Source organism: Dryas octopetala, chromosome 6, assembly GCF_963921425.1.
Source record: "Dryas octopetala chromosome 6, drDryOcto1.1, whole genome shotgun sequence".
Taxonomy (NCBI): domain Eukaryota; kingdom Viridiplantae; phylum Streptophyta; class Magnoliopsida; order Rosales; family Rosaceae; genus Dryas; species Dryas octopetala.
Genome location: NC_141371.1, coordinates 13,400,030 through 13,422,745, shown reverse-complemented (window position 1 = coordinate 13,422,745; position 22,716 = coordinate 13,400,030). Strand labels below are relative to the sequence as shown.

Here is a 22,716-nt window from a genome sequence, read left to right as displayed (position 1 = left end):
TCTAAGGACTTCACCACATGGCTTTTCACTAAAGGTATTTTGGAGATTAGACCAATTAAAAACCCAGTATTTAAAAATTGTTAAAACAAAAGTGAAAATTCAATTAAAAAAATAAAAAGCAAACACAAAGACACTCAAATCCCCTATCCTCACTCTCTAGTCTCTCCCACTTGTCATATATGAAACTAGAGGACCAAAATTATCAAAATTGAGATGAAGGAGACTAAAGTGAAAATTGGATCAAAATATGGGGCCAAAAATGTAATTTAATATCTTTTTAATTTTAAAATTTTAAAACTGATAGGAGCAAAATTGTAATAATAAGAAAAAAAAATTGTAGGTGGATAAGTGGATTAAAAGACCAAATTCGCGATTTCAATAACTAACAGACATTATTGTATAACTTTATAAGTGCTCACTGAGTTTCTAACTTCGATTAAAATCAAAATCCAGAAGCACCCAACGAACCCGGAACGAGCCAACGGTTGAGCGAGTCGACTCAGCAATCACCTCCTCCATACAATGAACGATTCCTCGTCAGTAAGTATAACGACGTCGAAGAGCGGCGGCGGCGGAGGCAGCAGCGGGTCGGACGCGTCTCGAATCGGAGAGGTGAAGCAATGGCTGGCCCAGGAATTCTCCCAAGCCGGGAAAGAAGTGCCCCATTTCGAATATACCCCTCGTTCGGTGGCATATTTACACAACCTTGCCACTCTCTCCCAAGCCCACACCCAAGCCTCCAAGATCCTCGCCTCCGATTTCCGCCTCAAAGCCTCCGAATACCGCTCCCAAGGTCTCTCATTATTCGATTATTGTTATTATTGTTTATTATTATTCTATATGTATGTTTGAATGTGTAATGTCGTGTATGGTTGTTGTGTATTTTATTAATTGATTGATTGATTTTATTTATTTTTGTGGTTGTAGCTGCGAGGATTAGGGAGATCTTAGAGAGTGTGGGGTTGGCACAGGAGGGTTTGGCGTCCAGCGTGGTGTCGTCGGCGCAGGTCTTAGCGAATGTGGCCAATTTGTTGAATATAAGAGATACTGAGCTAAGCAGGTGTGTGTGTTGTGTGTTTTGAATTTTAAGCAATGTGAAAATTCATTCTACTTTGAATACTGACTCACTCACTGTGCTGAGCTAAACCAGCCTCTGATTATAAATGTGGGTTTTACTTTTTACATGTTGTTTGAATACTACTGAGCTGACATAAGAAAGGTGGGTTTTTAGTTTTCTTGTGGCGATGGGGGATATATCGTTGAGGAAGACCGGTGTGGAGGAGAAGAGGGCTAAAGCTCAAAAAGAGTCCAAAATTCTTCTCGATTATACTCGCAAGGCTCTTGCCAGGTTAAATTATTTGAAAAGGTAACATCTTGTTGGAAGCATTGCAAGAACCGTAAAGTTAAGGGCATGAATTTGAATATGGCATTTTTCTGAATTTATTGAGTTATTTTAAACTTTGGTAGAACACTTGCCCAACTAGAAGCTGATGTGGGTCCATGTGAGGCGCATATTGAGTATTGGAAGACCAACTTGGGGGTTATGGCTGATAAGGAGAAACAATACAATCAACAGACTGCCAACTTCAAGGTATTTATTTATTTTCTTTGGTTCATGATATTGTTATTGTTAATGCCAAGGAAAACATGATCCACACTCTCCGCGCCTTTTTTACACAAAATGCACCAAAGCGGAAAGAAACATATTTAAGGTCTTCTCCTGTGAACTTGATCATGTGTTTACCCTTCCATGAACCGCTAGCCAAGACAAAACCTTTACTTTGGGAGGAACCTTTGCTTTCCAGATTTGACAAAAAGGCTGAAGGGAAGAAAAGTCATATTTTTTGCTCAAGAAACTGCTGTAGGGATTACATAAGAACGCACCTGAGCCTTCCAATTTCCAAATTCTCTTATCACATCTTGATGGGTCCATTTGCACCTCCTCCAATAGCCTTAATAGTGTAGAAAACTCCTCCAACTCCTGCTCATTTATATTTCTTCAGGGTCCAAAATCCCAATTATATGGAAAAAGGAACAAACCTGCAAGCCCAAAGATATTCTCCTTCCCTTGTAATATCCCACAACAAAATCCTCATCAACATTTCAATCTTCCTAGCCACAACCACAAGGAACCTTAAATAATAATATATAGTAAATAGCTATGCACCCCAAAAGTGAGTGTTCCCCTCTTGATAAGAACACCTTCTTCCTGCTCTTAAGCATTTTTTTAACCTTCTCCTCCACCAGATTCAAGAAACTTAAACTCCTAGGATTTCCTCCCAAAGGGAGGTGCAAATACTTCATTGGACATGACCCCACTGCAAAACCCAAGCTTCTGCCAGCCTTGCAACTTTACCCTCTTCCAAATTGATCCCACCAAAGTACATTTTGCCTTATTAATCTTTAACCATGACAACAGGGAAATACATACTAGTATTTTCCATTGCCAACAGATTCTGTAAGAGTGTAGAACAAATTCCATTACTGAAGGGTTTTTTAGTTACGTATGTATGTATGCATGTATAAATGGTTGAATGTTTGTATGGTTGGTGGTAGTCGTGGAGGAAGGGGGTGTTATACAAATGAAGAAATGCCTCCCCTGCCATTGGAATTTTGAACCTAGCAAGAAATTATGGCATCATTTTAGTTATCCATCAGGTGAGAGAATATAGTTGTGAATTGGAGAAAGAAAAGCTTTATTTCAAATTTCAACGGTGCATAGCTTGTGATGCATATGCCAGTATCTATAAAATTATGAACTCCATAATTGTGAAAATAAGTTTTTATTACACTCAAGTTGCTTGAAGTTGGATACCAAATTAGATTTGTTGGTTTATGAATGCAAACCCACCTCCAGGAATGCTGGAATAAAGGAACAATCAGGGCAATGTAAAATAGGGCATTTCTTACAGCATCTGCACTGTGTTGATTTAAAAGAAAGGTGCGTATTGGAAGATTAATAGCTTAAGTTCCCTTTAATAGTAGTAGTTTTTTAAGTAATTGGATTCTAGAAATAGCTGAGTCGTCAGGCCCTTCGTTTGCTCCCACGTGGTTTGAGGTTTGATTCCTCAAAGGTACATATCTAGCTATTTGCTACAGTTTCCTGCCTCCCAAAGATTGTAGGGTTTGGTGGGGGGCCCCAGTTTCGAATCCAGTCTGTCTGGGGGATTTCTGGTGGATCTTTTTCCCAGCCTTTTGTTCCTTTCAATATTTTGTCTAATTTTTTTTTCCTTGTTCTTTTATAGGCTGTGTATGAGGTTAAAAGAAAAACCTCTTATCTCTTTAAATGTGCAGTCATGTAGGGGTGGGCTGCTAAAACCTCCTTACCTCACCTCTTGAGATGTATGTGGGTCTTTTATAGGCTGTGTGGGAGGATAAAAGATAAGCCTCTTATCGCTTTCCTTGTTTAGAGGAAGAGCTATCTCTCTTTTTCTATTTGTTTTTGGGTTGACTTTTTTCATTTCAACAACAGGCAGCCCTTTGTGCTGTCTTGCATCAGTAAATGATTAAAATCAGTGATAAATGTTCAGTAGATGGCTGGTTTATTGCAATGGCAGTACTGAAGTTGCAGGAATATATTTACTCATCCAGATTGTACGCTTATTATTAAGTATGGGGCTTTTAGCCTTTAATACTATTGTGCAGTTAAAATTGTAACCTACAATTTCTTTATTTATTCTTAGTAAGAGTGCTGCTGTAAATCTCTTGGACAGGATAAGCTTAATCGTCGGGGCTACTCTCCGGAGATTAGCCATGGGGTGTTGGTTGAACTGGCTGAGCACCGGAAGGAATTAGAGAAGAAGACAAAGCCTGTCGTTGATACTTTGAGAAGCTACCAAGATTTGCCGCCTGTAGTTCTCTATTTTAGTTAATTGATCAAAGTTTGTTTAAGTGCTAAAAAAACTGTGAGTTATAAGATATGTGTATGTGCAGGATAAAGCTTTGGCTGCTTTAGCAATTGAGGACAAGAAAAGGCAGTATGCTGCTGCTGAGAAGTACCTCGAAGATGTGTTGCAGTCAGCTCTTTCAACTTCAGAGTAATGCACCAGTAGACTTATTTTTGTATGATCGCCTCCTCTCCATTTGTGTAATTGTGTTTATATGTAAATATATATTTATTTTGTTACTGAAGAACTGGTCAAGGATCATGTTTCCTTGTTGATTCGATTGTTGCACAAGTCGTGGTCTCATTACGTTTGTTACTATTGTTTCTGCTCGTGGAGTTAATTTGATGGAAAGTTTTATTGTATGGAGTTGATTTGCTCCCGAAAGGATGAATCCCCAAAATTCTTAATATTACTGTTTCTGTATACAAAAAATTATTTACTAGCATTTCAAATGCTGCTTACATACTTTTTAGATCGATAAGGGACATGTACTCTTTTGACTCAGTTCACAACCAAAACATTATTCTTTACATTTTTTTCTGGTCAAATTATTCTTTAAATTTTATACCCCTCATATATGAAATCAAAATCTAGTACATGTCTCTTGTGATATGTTTCTGGTCGCAAGTGCTCAGCTTTTACTTTTGCTTTGGAGAACATTCTATCCTTTTGGTTGGCAACTTGGCAGTCATTTTTTGGGACGAACTTTAGCATTTGAAATTTGTAGCTTCATTAACCGCAAGGGCAATATTGGTACATTAATGACGATTTGACTAAGGCCCCGTTTGGGAATGCGGTGGAAGACTCAAAAGCTGCTGTGGATGACAATTCTCAATCACCTACAGCAGTTTTGGTGTTTGGTAAAAAAATTAAAAACTGCTTTTCCCCACAATTCTCAACTCCCCACAACAAAAACAGAAAGCAGGTTTCTAGGTGCTTTTGAAAACTGCAGTGAATCACAGCAACAATGAATATTTTATTTTACCCATAATATCCTCATTGATTTCTATATTTTTAATTTGTTTATTTTAAATTAAAAAATATGTTCATTGTTAGTTATATTTTATATTGTGATAATTAATTATGATATTTTATTTGCACAATTAAAATTATAATATACCTAAAAAAATAATAGACATAGTTATTTAATAATGTTGTTCTTAGAAAAATTAATGCTAATAAAAATTTGTAGCCAACAATTTAAAAAACAAGTAAAACACATTTTTTTTTACCAAACAAATAAGTCAAAGACATTTTTAGCATCATGTCTATTTTAGTAATTATACACAGTCACAACACTTTTTCATTAACATTTACCAAACACTTTGATACTATTTTTTGCACTCACAGCACTTTTGAAAACATATTTTACCAAACACTCAGCTGCTTTACTTTACAGCTGACTTTACTTCACAGTTGTTTTACCACACAACTGTTTTTTCACACAGCAATACCAAACTGGCGCATCTACTCTCTTTTTTATGGGAGGAGATAACACATATAACAGAAACTCTTGTTGAGGCATGGGTGGCCTTATCGTATAGGATGACATCTATCCCTTTATTTAACACCCTTTAACACTGTTTATTCTTATTTGAACACAAAAAAACAAAATACAAAAACAACCACTAACCAAACACATTAATACCCACAATTTTCAGCCCCACCCTCTTCGCTTTACAACCCACCCTTTGCTAGTCCAATCTCACCACCCACCATTTGAACAAATAGTCAAAACCCACTCCCATTTGGTGTTTTTATTTGCTCTTTTCCCTCTATTTCGTAATGATACCCATATGGGTTCCTTTGCAATCGCACTAGAGGTTTTTACAAAGCAATCCATCATAGTGCTCCAGGTGAGGAGTTTGACTAAGAGGGATATGGGAAATATGGGATGGGGTTTTGTCTTTTCAAATCTTTTTTTATTGTTCTTGAATGCTGATGAAAGGGGAAGGAGGGGAAGGAGGGGAAGGCTGGATTTTTTTTTTTTTTTTTAAAGAGATTAAAGGTGATGATGACTTGCACATATTTGGGATGAGAACTTCACTTGAAGACATAGACACCTCTAATTTAAGAGGTCATAATCCCATTTTAAATCAACAGATCGTTGAATACTTGAGACAATTGGTTACAGATTGGTACAGTAAGTAGAGAAATGGTATTTGTGCCTATATACATAGAAGAATAGTGGGTTTCTATGGATTTTGTAAAGAAATTACAACAAATGAAATGAAATGCTTCCTCCAGAAAATAGAAGGTACCAAGCCGCAGAATTCCTCAGCCCGAGTATTTGAAGCCTTTCTTCGTGGGAAAATTGAAAGCTTGAGAAGTGAAGTTTGGTAGTAAGTCTATATGAACATTGTTAATTGGCTGGTGGTTATTATCTGCGAATCCCAAGCAATGCTGCAGCAACCCCACCTGCTATAAGCCCAACAGCACTAACAGTAATGCCTATTCCGATAATCCCATCTGCATTCCAAAACATGTGTTTTTACAATTCCTTTGATTTGGTGTTACAATGTAGTAATAAAGAAACAATTCTGCACATTTGTTACCTTTGGAAATTTGCTCTTCCACTGTCTTCTTAAGGGTCACAGCCTGTCTCCAATCAGGGGCAATCTGCAAAAACAAAAAGGTTAAAACAAATTATTTTATAACAAAATGAGAACAGATAGTTTGTAAGAACTTTAAAAATCCAAATGGAAACAGGCCGAAGGCAACTCATAATACTATTAGTAAGACAAGTCTAGTCTTTGTCATTGTTGTGGAAAGACATGTCATATATGCCCCCTTTACATGAAATAATTTAATAACTGATTTAAATACTAAGATTATTATAGCAATTGCATATTACTCCACTTTCATATTGCTTTCTTTCTCCCTACTATAACTTCCATCACACTGCACATGCATTCTGTAATGCTTCTAGTTTGTATAAACGAAAAGAAAAAGTGGGACAGATAGTCTGCAATATCACATTAGATAAGTCAACACAACATTGATTTTGCAATGATTTTAAAGTACAGTAGAAAGTATATGATAAACTGAGTAAATTTCATTATTCTGAAAATCAGCTTATCCCACGCTGGCACATGCACATAGCACCCACTCAAAATTTTAGAAGAGGGCACACTTTAAGAATGTAAACAGTAGCAAAGCCAAGTGTTACAGAACATTTTAAAATAACAGATCCTATGAAACAAACAGCAATATTCTGGCTAGAATTTCACTGAATGACAGTTACCCAACCATATGCTAAATGTAAGACGCACGTAAACATGTAGCAAAAAGGAGAGATGAATGCCACTCAGATATTTCAGGTAAACTTATTTGCAATCCAAAAGAAAAACAAGAACGTACCTCTAAGCATTGCCCCACAAGATTCCGACAGTTTGAATATTCACCAGTTTTATAGTATCCAACAGCCAGAAGGTAAAGCTTCTCTCTCTGATGCAAAGGGGACCGAGTGTTAGCCAATGCGGCTGTACATGTTTATATTCTTCAGTGTTTTTCAATAGACTATTGTAGGTTAGAGATAAGACTAGAGAATGAAAACATGCACTCCCAATATCCAACATTGGAAACTCAAAAGCACCAGAGACAAGCTAGAACAAGAGTTCTTCAGTTCAAAGCAAAACAGAAAAACAATCACATCACAGGCGAAAGTGTATAGGTAATCTACTTTTTACTATTAATGGACAAGGCTAACCATTTAAGTAAAAGATAGGTGGAATTTTATAATGGAAAAGTTATAATTTACCAGAAATCCAGAAGGGCTCCCAATTGCTTATTGCAGAAGGAAGTAAAAAAGAAGCAAACTCTAATTAATTTCTGGGAGACTACTTTTGTTTGTGAGAATCAACAAAAAAGATTACTTGCAATATGAAACTATACTGACACCATTATTTTCTTGTTCTATAGAAAAACAATTGGATGAAAAGAGAAGGAAGATTTATAAAATAAAAACTAAACACCAAAAGCCAAAAACAATTTGAACTATTTCTTCTCTTAGGTTTCCCTCATTTCATCTTCACATGAAATCTCTCATATCTACTCTCCCACTCTTCCATATATCTTCCATCTATCTCTTTAACTAAAAACCAAAAACATAAACGTTATGAAGTGGGCCCTACATATAATTTAAAACTATTTTTAGTTTTTATTTTAAAAATCATTACATATGTTCTTCTCTTCCTTCACAGATCTATGTTTTCCTTTTCTCTTCTCTCTTTCTTCAATAAAAACAAAAAACAAAACCTTACCAAATGGCCCTACAACTCACATAGCATAATTCATACCATAGTTTGAGATTCTTTAGTGGGATAGTCACGCCACGTGTACGGTGCAACCCTTATTAATATGCTGACATGTGTCTTTATTTCAAGTAAAACTTACGGGTTTTTTAAACAAATAGAATTGTAAATGTGAGTGGTTGGTGGTACAACTGCCCCATTAAAGACTGTTTCCACGAGAAAACATACTAAGGAAAAAAATGTACGTGAAGCTTATTGTTGAACCGTAAAAAAATTAAAAAAAAATACAAAGGTTGAGGTTGAGATAAGATCCCCATATGCCATGTGCCACATTAATTTCAAATGAAAACAAATTGAAAAGTGAGATAATGTGGATTTATCTGAAAGCTTAATTATCTCTTATCTGATGAGTTTAAATTTAAATGGAGAGAGTTATCTCATCTCCATCTGATCTCATCACTTGGACTTCCCATGGACTCTATAAATAGAGCATAAGGGATTCAGAAAAAAGGGGAGGAGAGAAAGAGGAGAGAAGACACCGAAAGGCTGCAAGAAGAAGAGGAACGTGTATTTGCCATCACCAAAGCTTTGCCACCGCTAGGTAGATGACACTTCTTTTATTCATTGCTCCTTTCAATATTTGGTTTCGGCTGAAACCCCAAAAAAAAGTTTGCCAAAGGATTCGGCTGAATCCATTTTCTCTCAATCGGTTTCGGCTGAAACCACAAAAATTCATCAAAGGATTCGGCTGAATCCATCTCCAAATTGGTTTCGGCTGAAACCATAAAGGATTCTACTGAATTCATTCTCTTCCATTCGGTTTCGGCTGAAACCACAAAAGTATATCAAAGGATTCGGCTGAATCCATCTTCAAATTAGTTTTGGCTGAATCCATAAACAAAAAGGATTCGGCTGAATCCGCACAAAAAAAATGGATTTGGCTAAATCCTCAAAGAAAAAAAGATGGAATATTGCTGAATCCACATTCCCCAAAATGCCACAGAAAAATCAACTTCTCTGCCATCAGTCAACAAAGAAAACAAGTCTTATGGCTGAGATATATTTCCTTTGCATCAGACGAGGAAAACAAAGAAGGAGAAAGGCACGAAAACAAGAAAAACAACAAATGGGCAGCAAGCCAGGAAAAAAATAAATGAGAGAAATAAGGATCAACTTCTTGCTCTCTGCAGAGAGACGCAGACAAGGGACGTGTTGCTGCTATACTGACGCATGCAGGGAAGAAAGAGATCTTGCCTCTTCAAGTTACGGCAAGGAAGCTCAAAGATTATCTTGGCCTTTCATGCCAAATTCTGCAAGAGAGGCCTTGTTGGGTAATACCTAGCATGCAAAAGAAGTCCAACTTGGAAGGAGGCGCAACAAATAAGAGGGAAAGACAAAAGGCCTAAAGTGGTCTGCTATTCTCTATCAATTTGGCTATCAAAGTCATCAAGCTAGTAAACCCATGTGGTTGCTTGGGCCCACGGGAGCTAAAGGCTACTTCCCATTTGGATTGCAATTTGCAATTAAGAATGCAAGTCTACAAATTAATTGAGCTTGCATCCACAAAATCAGGATACCCATTAGCAAAATTAAATTACGTACCAATAGAAAATTAATTGGTAGAAAATTAAATAAAGCTTAATGGGCTCTTTCCATTTAATTTTTGCCCATTAAAAATATAAAGTGTGTCAATTAAACAAATAATTGATACAAAAATATTAATGGGCATACATAACCAAATTCATGTTAGCCCATTATAAAAGAATGTATCATTTAACAAATAAATGATACAAAAAATATTAATGGGCACATTTTCCTCCAAATCCCAATTCTTAAATTGGTACAAAACCAACACTCTCAAATTGGTATAAAACCAACTCTCTCAATCGGTATAAAACCGAAACCAAATCCAAACCCCAAATTTAAACTCTCAAATTGGTACAAAACCACATTTCTCAAATGGTACAAAACCATCTCTTTTAAATTGGTACAAAACCAAATATCTCAAATCTAAATCCTAAATTCAACTTCAAAATGGCACAAAGCCAATCAAGTCAAATTCTTTCACCGAACTACGTCCGGTTTGATCCCATCATGGGTACGTAGGCAATGTGAGCAAAATTCACACTCAACCTCATTCACAAAATTCTCTAAATTCCCTTAGGAATTAGTTCATATAAATTTCTTTGAATTAATTTCGTACCAAATCAAATCCACCCAAATTCTTCAGAAATTAGTTCTACACACAAAAGTCCCTGAATTAATTTCTCAAATCAAATCCAAGGGCTCTAAACCCTACCCAAGTTACACAAATCTTTTAAGTGGGTCATCCACCCATTTAAATCCTAAAACCTCGGAACTACGTGTGGTTTGATCCTGCAATGGGTACGTAGGCAACCTAAAATACAGGTGCAACCGCAATCACAAATAAATTCTATTTCAATGGGTCGTTTACCTATTGGAAATCCAAACACTTGCAAGATGATCTGTTGGTTTCATTGCAATTGGAATCAAAGGGTATTCCCTTGAGTCAAGGGACTGTAATTAAGAGATGCACTTCATCTTGAATGGGTCGTACCCAAAATAATAAAACCCTCATTCCATAAATGAATTTGGGTGAAATTATGTTGGGTAATATTTATTATTTATTTACAAATTTTGTTCAACACTTATTAAGAGAAGATTGTTCCAATCAAAGTTTTAAACAATTATACTAATTAAAATTCATTAAGAAAGGAGTCAATCATAAACAACCCATGTAATCACGAAGCTTGCATCATCAAAAATGAGCATTGGGAAAATTAATGTAGGTATTTACAAATTATAATACCTTCAAGCATGGCTATTCCACGCTGCACATCTTCTGGATGCGTGGAGTGAACGAGTGCCCATGACAACCTCATTATGCTTTCGCTCTTCTGCTCTTCATAGTCACCCTTGCTGGCCTCTGCAACTTCTCTCTCACACCCCTGAATCATAAAACACAATTTAATGCCAACAGAAAAGGCAATGTTGATGAAAAAAAGAGGAGACCCAGATCTCTCTTTCGTTGTTTTCTTTGGATTTTTTTTTTTTTTTCAATTTTCCCGGGAACCAAACGGAAAATGAACATTGGGGAATCAGAATAACAAGTGTATGTGCTTACCATGATGACGTCGCGATCGCACCAGGGTATCTGATCTCCGCTGGCCCAGAGGAAGTTAGCGACGGAATCGAAAAATTTGGTCATCACGTCTTCCATTTGTGGTTGACTCTGAATCCTCCCAAGGGATTTCACGTGTTATCTTTGGGTTTTGTATTTATAGGTTTCTGTACGGAAATAATTAAATGTTTTATTTCGATTTTGGACCCAAAATGGGACTTGGGCTATATTCTTCTTTATTTTTTCTTCTTAATTTGAAAGAAGAAACTAAGGTTGTAATGTGTTAGTGGTTCTAGTTCACACAATTATAATTTATTTGAATGTAGCAGATTAGAAATGCTCACTAGGTATTTAAATTGATATATGGGAAAAAAAAAGTTTATTTAGGAAGGGCAATTTGAATTTGACAGCTCTCGAATATGATAAAGAAAAAATGTGCAATTGAAGTTCATTTCTATGAGAAAATATACAATTAAAGTGCATTTTTGTGACGAGGTCTGCGACGTGGTGTTGGTAATGGTGAGGACACCTTGATTTATGGTGACCCATGGTTGTGAAGGCCTGCAACTTTTCAGGTTTATTCTTTGATTAATGCGAATGGGCACTGGAATGAGGCTTTTATTTAAAATATTTTTTTGGAAAGTAGTGCATATAAGTTGGGGTTGGAGGTTAAGCTTCGTGAGATGAAGGTGGGTTCTTGTTCTTCTCAGTCGACGTTCCTTGTTTGATGGGACTTCACCAGCCAGCAGTAATCTATGACGTGTGTTAGGGGTTGCTTTTGTATGCCGCAATGCTTGCTTGCCCAAGGTCATTAGTTAAGCCTTGGCCGCTTGCTTGTGGGCAAGGGTATTTCTGTAATTAGCAAATTATGTATTTTTAGGGAATTATGTATTATGACTCCTCAAACATTTTGATGTTCCTTGGTGTAAAGTTCAATTTGGCTCAGAATGCTCTTTACAGGGGGTGACTAGTCGGTGGAATGCTGGGCTAGATCACTGGCATAGGTAAGAGCATGCACCTTGAGCCCCTGTACTCTCTTGCCATCAATATAAGAAGCATATTCATTCAATCTTCTGTTGCACTGTGAGCTTTTCCATTTGCTATTGTTTGTGTGAATGTTATTTGTTGCTTGCTTGGTGCTAGCACAAAGCTAATATATCGTGTGGGTTGTGTTGCCTACGAGGTACTCACTTGGCTGACTTGCTACTCAGGAGAAGATTAGCAAGTGCCGCACGGTCCGTCTTTAGCCTTGAAAAGTCGGCCCGTGACAGTTGGTATCAGAGCGTGGTTACTACAAATCATACAAGATGTCCCGTATGACGAATACACAACATTTTGAGTGGATCGATAGTCGGTTGGGTGAACTTGCTGGGCTTCCAGATAGCTTGGGAGACCTCACCGAAGAAATAAGAAGTTACAACCTACCCGGGCTCGTTGAAAAGGTTGGAGAACTAGAGAGCTTGGCTGAAAGGGTAGGCGCCTTGGAACGAGGCAAGAGTCCATCAAGCAGTGCGAGTTCAGCTCCCTTCGATGAGCGAATGGGAACGATGGACAACACAATTCAAGAGCTTTCAAAAACTGTCAATGAATTGACGGAAGATTTTCGCGATGCGATTAAGGCCATCAAGATAGAGCTTGGAGATATGAACAACAAGCTCAATCTTACTATGCGGGCAGTGGGGAATGAGGCCCCAGTCACACAAGGAGTGGGCTACGCCAGAGTGAAGGTGCCCGAACCCCAAGCCTACGGGGGGGCACGGGACGCGAAGGAACTTGAGAACTTCCTGTTCGACATGGAACAATATTTTAGAGCAGTGAAGGCAGACTCAGAGGAGAGTAAAGTGAGCATAGCCACGATGTATCTTACTGGCGATGCAAAACTTTGGTGGAGGACCAAATATGACGACATTCGGAACGGGAGGTGCACCATCAACACCTGGGAAGATCTACGTAAAGAGCTCAAGACTCAATTCTTTCCTGAGAATGTCGAGTACATTGCTCGGCGGCAATTGAGAGAGCTCAAACAAACAGGCACCGTCAGGGACTATGTAAAGAAGTTTTCAGCCTTGATGCTAGATATTCAAGACATGTCCGAAAAAGACAAGCTATTCTATTTCCTGGAAGGATTGAAGCCATGGGCCAGAACAGAGTTACAGAGACAAAGAATCGGAGATTTGCCTTCCGCCCAGGCTGCTGCAGAACGCCTGACAGACTACACTTATGACGACTCCTCTAGTAGGAGGAACCAAACCTCCTCTAGTGGGAACAACTACAAGTCCTTCAGGCCCAACCAAAATAAAAGTGGGGGAGCAGAGATGAGACCTGCTAACCAGGGAGGAAACGAAAGAAGGAACACAAATTTTCGAGACTCGGCCCCGTCTCGACCACAAAACCAAGCTGGCTTCAAACCTAAACCTCTTGCTTGCTTTTTATGTAATGGGCCACATAGAGTGGCTGAATGTCCTCATAAATCTGCACTAAATGCTTTGCAAGCTTCTATTCATTCGCAGGAAACAGGTGAGGAGCAGGAGCAGGAGGCAGAACCCGGCCACATGGGAGCTCTGAGATTTTTGGGAGCTATGAAGAAACAGATGGTTGATCCCAAGAAGATCCCCGAAAAGGGTCTTATGTTCGTGGAGGCAACCTTGAATGGCAAAGCCGCCCGAAGTGTGATGGTTGACACAGGTGCCACCCATAACTTTATCTCCAAAGGAGAAGCCCAACGATTGGGCCTAAAGTTAGAGAAGGATGTTGGGCGCATGAAAGCGGTGAATTCTGAAGCATTGCCGACAACCGGCGTGGCCAAACAGGTACAAATCAAGCTTGGGTCGTGGGAAGGACAAACAGACCTCGTGGCGGTTCAAATGGATGACTTCGATGTCATACTCGGGATGGAGTTCCTGTTGGAGAAGAAGGCCATTCCCATCCCCGCCGCACATAACTTACTAATCATGGACGAGAAACCTAGTGTGGTCCAAGCAACGATAAAGAAGCCTTGTGAACCCCGACTCCTGTCTGCCATGCAATTCAAGAAAGGGGTAAAGCGCGAAGAGCCATCCTATGTGATAGTCCCGATAGTGAAAGGTGAAATGAATGATGAACAAGTGCCCCCAGAGGTTGAAGAAGTCTTGAAGAATTACCAAGATGTGATGCCCAATGAGCTTCCAAGATCCCTACCACCAAGAAGAAGTATAGACCATGAGATTGAACTCTTCCCTGGGGTGAAGCCACCTGCGAGAGCACCCTACCGAATGGCCCCTCCTGAGTTGGCCGAATTGAGGAGACAGTTAAATGAGTTACTGGAAGCTGGGTTCATTAGGCCTTCCAAGGCACCATTCGGAGCACCAGTTCTATTTCAAAAGAAGCAGGATGGAAGTCTCAGACTATGTGTGGACTATCGAGCCCTCAACAAAGTGACGGTGCGCAACAAGTATCCCATTCCCTTGATTGCCGACCTATTTGATCAGTTGAGCAACGCCAAATACTTCACGAAGTTGGATCTCAGGTCGGGGTATTATCAAGTACGGATTGCTGAAGGAGATGAGCCGAAGACCACTTGTGTCACCCGTTATGGAGCTTTTGAGTTCATGGTGATGCCATTCGGGTTGACTAATGCGCCAGCCACCTTCTGTACTCTTATGAACCAAGTCTTTCATGACTACCTGGACAAGTTCGTGGTGGTCTATCTCGATGACATTGTGGTTTATAGCTCAACCTTAGAAGAACACCGAGAGCATTTGAAGAAAGTGTTCCAAAAGTTACGGGACAACCAACTATTTGTGAAGAAAGAGAAGTGTTCATTTGCTCAAGTAAGTATCAAGTTCCTAGGCCACATTATAGAACGTGGTCGTATCAGGATGGACATGGAGAAAGTGAGGGCTATTCAAGATTGGCAGACACCTCGAAATGTGAAAGAGCTTCGATCATTTCTCGGATTAGCCAACTACTATCGGCGATTCGTGGAGGGCTATTCGAGGAGAACTACACCCTTAACTGAGTTGTTGAAAAAGGGGGTAGGGTGGGTTTGGAATGATCAGTGTCAAAGGGCGTTCGAAGACATCAAGAAGACCATGATGAATGATCCAGTTCTGGCCCTCCCAGACGTGACAAAACCTTTCGAAGTACAAACGGATGCCTCAGACTTTGCACTTGGAGGAGTGTTACTACAAGAAGGCCATCCCATTGCCTATGAAAGCCACAAACTGGCGGAGACCGAGAGGAAGTACACGGCGCAAGAGAAGGAACTTTTGGCAGTAATTCATTGCCTGAGGACTTGGAGACATTATCTGCTGGGATCTAGATTTGTGGTGAAGACGGACAACTCGGCTGTTAGTCATTTCTTGACGCAACCTAAGTTGACTCCTAAACAAGCTCGCTGGCAGGAGTTCCTGGCGGAGTTTGATTTCACTTTTGAACATAAAGCAGGTAATACCAATCAAGTAGCAGATGCCTTAAGCAGAAAAGCTGAGCTCGCAGCACTGCGTGCACTCGCAGCCTTGTCGGGTAGCACGGTGGCTACATCAGTGCGAGAGCGTATCCGGGGAAGTTTGGATAAAGATCCAGTTGCCCAAGCAATTATGAAGCTCGCGGGTGAAGGGAAGACTCGCCGATTTTGGGTGGAAGATCAGTTGCTGTGGACAAAGGGTGGCAGGTTGTTTGTTCCGAAAGCTGATGGGTTACGCAGGACGCTGCTACAAGAATGCCATGATACATTATGGGCAGGCCACCCTGGCTGGCAGCGGACACATGCTCTCTTGAAACAGGGCTATTACTGGCCCCAAATGCGAGATGACGTGATAGAGTACACAAGAACTTGCCTTATCTGTCAGCAAGACAAGATCGAGAAGCAGAAGACTCCGGGATTGTTGGAGCCATTACCTGTCCCTACCAGACCTTGGGAGAGTGTCTCATTGGATTTCATTACTAGTCTCCCGAAGGTTAAGGACCTTAGTTGCATTCTAGTGGTAGTGGATAGATTTTCAAAGTACGCAACATTTATCCCGACTCCAAAGTCTTGCCCGGCAGAGGAGACAGCTCGCTTATTCTTTAAGTATGTGGTGAAGTATTGGGGTGTACCCAAAAACATTGTAAGTGACAGAGATGCCAGGTTCACAGGTACGTTTTGGTCAGAACTCTTTAGTTTACTTGGTTCTCAACTAAACATCTCTTCGAGCTATCACCCACAGACAGATGGCCAAACTGAAAGATTCAATGGGCTCCTAGAAGAATACCTGCGCCATTTTGTAAATGCCAACCAGAAGAATTGGGTGCAGCTGCTAGACATTGCACAATTCTGCTTCAACTCCAAGAAGAGCTCATCAACCAACAGGAGCCCGTTCGAGATTGTAACCGGACAACAACCCCTGCTGCCGCACACTGTAGATGAGACTTACAGAGGAAAGAATCCCAGGGCCTTCAACTTCACGAAAGAGTGGAAGATTAATTCTGAGATTGCCAGAGCCTACTTGGAAAAAGCTTCGAGCCGAATGAAGAAGTGGGCAGACCGCGGGCGTCGACCCTTAGAATTCCAAGTGGGAGATCAAGTCCTATTCAAGTTGATGCCAGAACAACTCCGAGTCCTCCGCAACCAAGACCGAAGACTCCTCCGCAAGTATGAAGGGCCATTTCCAGTCATCTCCAAAGTCGGCAAAGTTTCCTACAAGATCGACGTTCCCTCCTGGATGAAGGTGCATCCCGTCTTCCACGTCAGCAACTTGAAGCCGTATCAGCCAGATCCAGCAGATCCAGCGCGCAACCAACCAGCAAGAGCCGAAGTCGACGTCACGCCTCCGAAGCCAAAAGAAGTTGAAGAAATCCTAGCAGACAGAATGGTGGTGGTGGCCAGACGTCCGCGTTTGGAATTCCTTGTCAAATGGAAGGGACTAGGAGACGAAGAGACAAGCTGGGAGAAGGAAGGAGACTTGCAGTCATTCAAGCAGAAGATCGAAGAATTCCGCGCCACACAGTCGTCGAGGACGCCGACAGCTTAAGTGGGGGAGGGTGTTAGGGGTTGCTTTTGTATGCCGCAATGCTTGCTTGCCCAAGGTCATTAGTTAAGCCTTGGCCGCTTGCTTGTGGGCAAGGGTATTTCTGTAATTAGCAAATTATGTATTTTTAGGGAATTATGTATTATGACTCCTCAAACATTTTGATGTTCCTTGGTGTAAAGTTCAATTTGGCTCAGAATGCTCTTTACAGGGGGGTGACTAGTCGGTGGAATGCTGGGCTAGATCACTGGCATAGGTAAGAGCATGCACCTTGAGCCCCTGTACTCTCTTGCCATCAATATAAGAAGCATATTCATTCAATCTTCTGTTGCACTGTGAGCTTTTCCATTTGCTATTGTTTGTGTGAATGTTATTTGTTGCTTGCTTGGTGCTAGCACAAAGCTAATATATCGTGTGGGTTGTGTTGCCTACGAGGTACTCACTTGGCTGACTTGCTACTCAGGAGAAGATTAGCAAGTGCCGCACGGTCCGTCTTTAGCCTTGAAAAGTCGGCCCGTGACAACGTGCTATGCAGCTTTTTGACGAGTTCTCCAGTGCAAATGTAGCTCCCAAGCAGCAGCATGGGGTGCAGCAGAGTGGGGAATGGCAAGCTCCTGCTCACGGCTTTGTTTTGTTCTTGGTCAGGGGTTGTCTTTGTCCCATTTGGAATCTGATGCTCAAGGGATTGTCTCTCGACTTCAATGGGCTGAAGAGGACTTGGCGCAAGATGGGCACCTTTTGGAGGAGACTAAACGAGTTTGGGGTAATTTTCTAGGAGCTAGTTGTGCTTATGTTTCTCTGGTTTGTAATGGGGCTGCTCATGCTTTAGCTAGGTTTGCCTTACATTGTGGGCGATTATCTAGTTGGGTAGGGGAAGCTCCACTTTGGTTAGCTCAACAGCCTCAACAACTTCAGACTAGTTCAGACTGATTGTAATTCTCATTAGTCTTCTTCAATAAAATTTCTTTAATAAAAAAAAAGTGCATTTCTGTGAGAAAATATGCATTTTGCTTATGTTTTCAATCAATTACCATAAATTTAGGTTACATTAATCATTTGTAAGAAATGCAGTAATTTCATTCTAGTATAGTGTAAAAAGAAGAAAATAAACATAAGCACTAAAAAGTTGTGACACCCTAGAATTTCCAATATTTTATTTTTCTATTTAATTTAGAAATTAAGTTTTTTTCCTCAGAGTTGACGAATTTTTCTGAATACCAAGTGACTAAGGTTAGACCTTGGTAGCGTAGAGCTTGTTTTTCTAAGTTTAACGGTGTGAGGTTTGTTGAAATTGGAATTCGGAAGAAGGAGTTACGAATTTTTTAAGTTGGGTAATTATTTTAGGCTATTATTTGATTTTTTGAAATTTTACTTGGAGAAGTTGAATTTTTCATAGAAATTCTGGAGATCAAAATAATGTTTTGAAACCTCAGATAATTAGTACGCAGCCTCATGAGTTTGTAGGATTTTTCGAAGGTCGGATGTTTGCTGAATTTATGAAGTTTGGAGAATTAGAAAAAAAAAAAAAAAGGATGCTGACTGGGACTGACAGCGCACGTGTACCTCAAACCACCACTGCCCGCACAACCATCGATCGGAGAGGGCCATCGTCTATTAGGTTAACAGTTGGAGCATGTCAGAGACGGGTTAAGCCGACAAGGCTTCTCTCTCTCGCCGGAAAAAATGGCAGCCGCTGCCACTCTTCCTCTCTCTCGCTCGCCTAGTCACATGGGTCTTTGTCTTTCTCGCTTGGATCTCTCTGTCTTTCTCGCTTGGATCTCTCTTCCTCTCACTTGGATCTCTCTCCCTCTCTCCTGGATCTTTCTCTCTCTCTCTCTCTCTATGTCTCTCTCTCTCTCTCTCTCTCTCTCTCTCTCTCTCTCTCTCTCTCTCTCTCTCGCCTGGATCTCTCTATCTCTCTCACCTGGCAGGTCGGCTCGGGTGCCGACAATTAGTGGATGACGAGAACCCGAGCCCGAGCCGACGTCTATCGGGTTAGGTCGGCTACGGGTGATTTGGTCGGCGAGTTGGTTGAAGTGTCGGCTCGAATGAGTTGATGCCCACCCCTAGCAATTGGCCCAACGCATCTGACGAAGCGCCCAATGGCGCTAACTCAGCAAGCGTACTAGGGAAGTGGTGCGCTGCACCACAAGGAATTAAAACCCACGTTTTAATCTTGAGTGTTGGAGCTCATTAACGCCTTTCCCAATCTCAGCCATTCATCTCGTAGGCAACATGGTCACTGCCGGGTGGGCTTTTGACCCGCATGTCGACCCGATTTGACCCCAGCCGGACCAGCCCGTTAACCCGCATTTTCTACCCGTTTCTTCAACCCATTTAACCCCTAGACCCGGTTCGGTTTCACTCTCTTGTTAGTATGCTTTTGTGTAACTATCCCACATTGGAAGCTTAGTTAAACTTCATGTGCCTATAAATAAAAACCCTTGTCTCTCACTTCTCTTCACATTTCAGCTGAGAGTTTTGTGAGAGTTGAGAGCTTCTCTTTCTACAAAGCTTTTGGCCTTGAGACAAACCACTTGTTGGGAGTCTCTTAGTTTAAAATATTTGATCGGGTTGTTCCATTGGGTGCCCATAAGGATTTTGCACCCAGGAACATCACAATCAAATAATTTCGGCAATTTATAGGGAGACTCTGCCGAATTTTTTGCTCGCTTAGGTAAGGTCTTTGGGTAAGACTCTTGAGCTTTGTGTTTTAGCAATTCTATTTGTGGAGATTAAGATAAGAGGGTCTACAACCATGTGTTTAATCTTTACTTTCTCTTTAAGGTTATTATGTATGATTAATTAGTTAAGTTAGATTGATTAAATTAATTAACCATGTCTAAAGTTGGATTTAATTACATAATTAGTTAATTGAGTTGGATATATTAATTAAACTAGCCTCTCCGCACTCGCTCTCGCGAGTGCGAAGTGGCTCTTTCTATTGCGCATACGTTAATTTTTGGGCATACATTCTATTTATTAATGTACACCTTTGATGTTTTTTTGTTTCTAGTGTGAGAATGTTTCATTTTTTTTTAGATTGGCATGAAATTTTTTACGCATACACCGTTGATTTGTTACAATAGTTGTTATTATGAGTCTAAGTATCAGGTTCATCTCAAGTAATACATGCGAGAGGCCGGCTTTTCTCTTCTGACCAAATTGTCGTCGCACTTTGTAGTAAATGTTATCACTTTTTGAGGCATGGATTAACTGAGAATGCAATTACTAAATTTATTCAAATAGTTCTCAAAATATATGTGCAAATGAGCAATAAAGTTGTAGGGAAAACCACCCTAATCCATAAGATTAGGTTGCTTATGAGAGACACGTCATACGTTATCGGGTTGGAGCAAAACTTCTTTGTACACCACATTTCTGGTAAAAATACCACTTTCACCGGCTATTGAGCCTTTTTTTACTTGAACCTTAGTTGTTGACCTTGAAACCCCTCTCGATAAAGCCACATATAACTGCCCATGACTGAAAACATGATCTGGAAGATAAATACCTACGTGTGGTATTGTCTGACCTTGAGATTTGTTTATAGTCAAGGAGAAACTCAATTTAACTGGAAACTGCTTCCTTGTCAATTCGAATGGGAGTCCAGCAGTCTCTGCATTCTTTAGAGGAATTCTTGGTAGAAAAACTCTAGTTCCCGCAAATTGCCCAGTTAGAATTTCAGCGTCAATGAGGTTTTGGTAAGAACCACGGCATAATAATCTGGTACCATTACACAATCCCAATTTCGGATCAATATTCCTTAGCAACATGATTGGAGCACCTCTCTTTAACGTCAATTTGTGTGGTGGCAAACCACCAACCGTTATTGCATTTAAAAATTCTGGTTGATACAAGTTCCTTGTGTCGTCCTCGACCTTGTCAAATGAATACAAAGTCTCTTCCATACCTGGAAAGATACCAATTATCTTTTCATTCAACATGTCAACAACTTCGTTTGTAGGGGTTATTAAGGCTCTTTCCACCATGTACCTCAAAACCTCAGCAATCAGTTGATTATTGAGGTTATAAATTAACTACAGTCATGACAGGAGGCTATGACATTAACTACAGTATAAATAGGGGTAATAAATATTAGGCTAAATTTCACTTTTAGTCCTTGTAGTTTGAGTTAGGTTCCACTTTCATCCCTGTAGTTTGAATTGTTCTAATTTTGATAATTGTATTTACATATTGTTGCAATTCAAGAACACATTAGCATTTTTTTACCATTAATTCGTTAACTTAGTCATTGAATAGCTAACGATATATATGTAAAGAGTAATGCTATTTGGACCAAATTAAGTGACAAAATGAGAGGGACGAAATGAGGTGTCACTTGGGGAGATGTGAAGATGAAGACCATATGGAGATGAAGACCACCTCCCCAAGTAACACCTCATTTGATCCCTTTCATTTTGGTCACTTAATTTTGTCAAAATAGCATTACTCATATGTAAAGTACATGACCAAAATCAAAATGGTTTGTAAAGTACATGATCTAAAGCACATCAAATTTGACGATTTAATGAACAAAAATATTAATATGTCTTTGAATTGTAACGATTTGTAAATTACAGGACCAAAATCATAATAATTGAAATTGTATGGACCAAAGTGAAACTCAGCTCAAATTAATGGAACTAAAAGTGAACTTTGGCCCAAATATTAACTATTTTATTAAATTTTCTTTTAAAAAAGACATGTGTCTTTCTAAAAAAAAAATATATATATATATATATACATGTGTAAATTTACTATTGATTTATACCCGTTAGGGTGTATATGAAGTTATGAACTAAGGTACACCCTGGAAGGCTGGAAGTGACCCAAGAATTGTCCATAAATATATTTTAGTAAGTCTTTTTTTTTTTGGTCGAAATTTTAGCAAGTCAACTCGAGGTGGCATTTGGATACTGAGGAGTTTATTTTAGTTAAACTAGCCTCTCCGCACTCGCTCTCGCGAGTGCAAAGCGGCTCTTTCTATTGCGCATACGTTAATTTTTGGGCATATATTCTATTTATTAATGTGCACCTTTGAAGTTGTTTTGTTTCTAGTGTGAGAATGTTTTATTTTTTTTTTAGATTGGCATCAAATTTTTTACGCATACACCGTTAATTTGTTACAATAGTTGTTGTTATGAGTTTAAGTATCGGGTTCATCTCAAGTAATACATGCGAGAGGCCGGATTTTCCCTTCTGACCAAATTGTCGTCGCACTTTGTAGTAAATGTTATCACTTTTTGAGGCATGGATTAACTGAGAATGCAATTACTAAATTTATTGAAATAGTTCTCAAAATATATGTGCAAATGAGCAATAAAGTTGTAGGGAAAACCACCCTAATCCATACGATTAGGTTGCTTATGAGAGACACGTCATACGATATCGTGTTGGAGCAAAACTTCTTTGTACACCACATTTCTGGTAAAAATGCCACTTTC

General features: G+C 39.7%; 2 protein-coding genes across 2 annotated transcripts; one reads left to right on the top strand and one right to left on the bottom strand.

Annotated features, from left to right (window-relative positions):
* Positions 1 to 407: 407 nt before the first annotated feature.
* Positions 408 to 4,249, top strand: LOC147282572 (AUGMIN subunit 1-like). The gene is made up of 6 exons (XM_086247698.1): positions 408 to 793; positions 928 to 1,060; positions 1,232 to 1,366; positions 1,468 to 1,591; positions 3,714 to 3,851; positions 3,934 to 4,249. The coding sequence occupies exons 1-6, from the start codon at positions 523 to 525 to the stop codon at positions 4,039 to 4,041; spliced, it is 909 nt and encodes a 302-aa protein (XP_086103824.1). The 5' UTR covers positions 408 to 522; the 3' UTR covers positions 4,042 to 4,249.
* A 1,692-nt stretch (positions 4,250 to 5,941) lies between these two features.
* On the bottom strand, positions 5,942 to 11,381 carry BIGYIN (Tetratricopeptide repeat (TPR)-like superfamily protein). Its single transcript, XM_086248493.1, has 5 exons — positions 11,286 to 11,381; positions 10,971 to 11,109; positions 7,248 to 7,369; positions 6,443 to 6,506; positions 5,942 to 6,356 (listed from the first exon to the last, which is right to left on the bottom strand). Exons 1-5 carry the CDS (start codon positions 11,379 to 11,381, stop codon positions 6,268 to 6,270), a joined length of 510 nt encoding a protein of 169 aa, XP_086104619.1. The 3' UTR covers positions 5,942 to 6,267.
* Between the last annotated feature and the right edge of the window lie 11,335 nt (positions 11,382 to 22,716).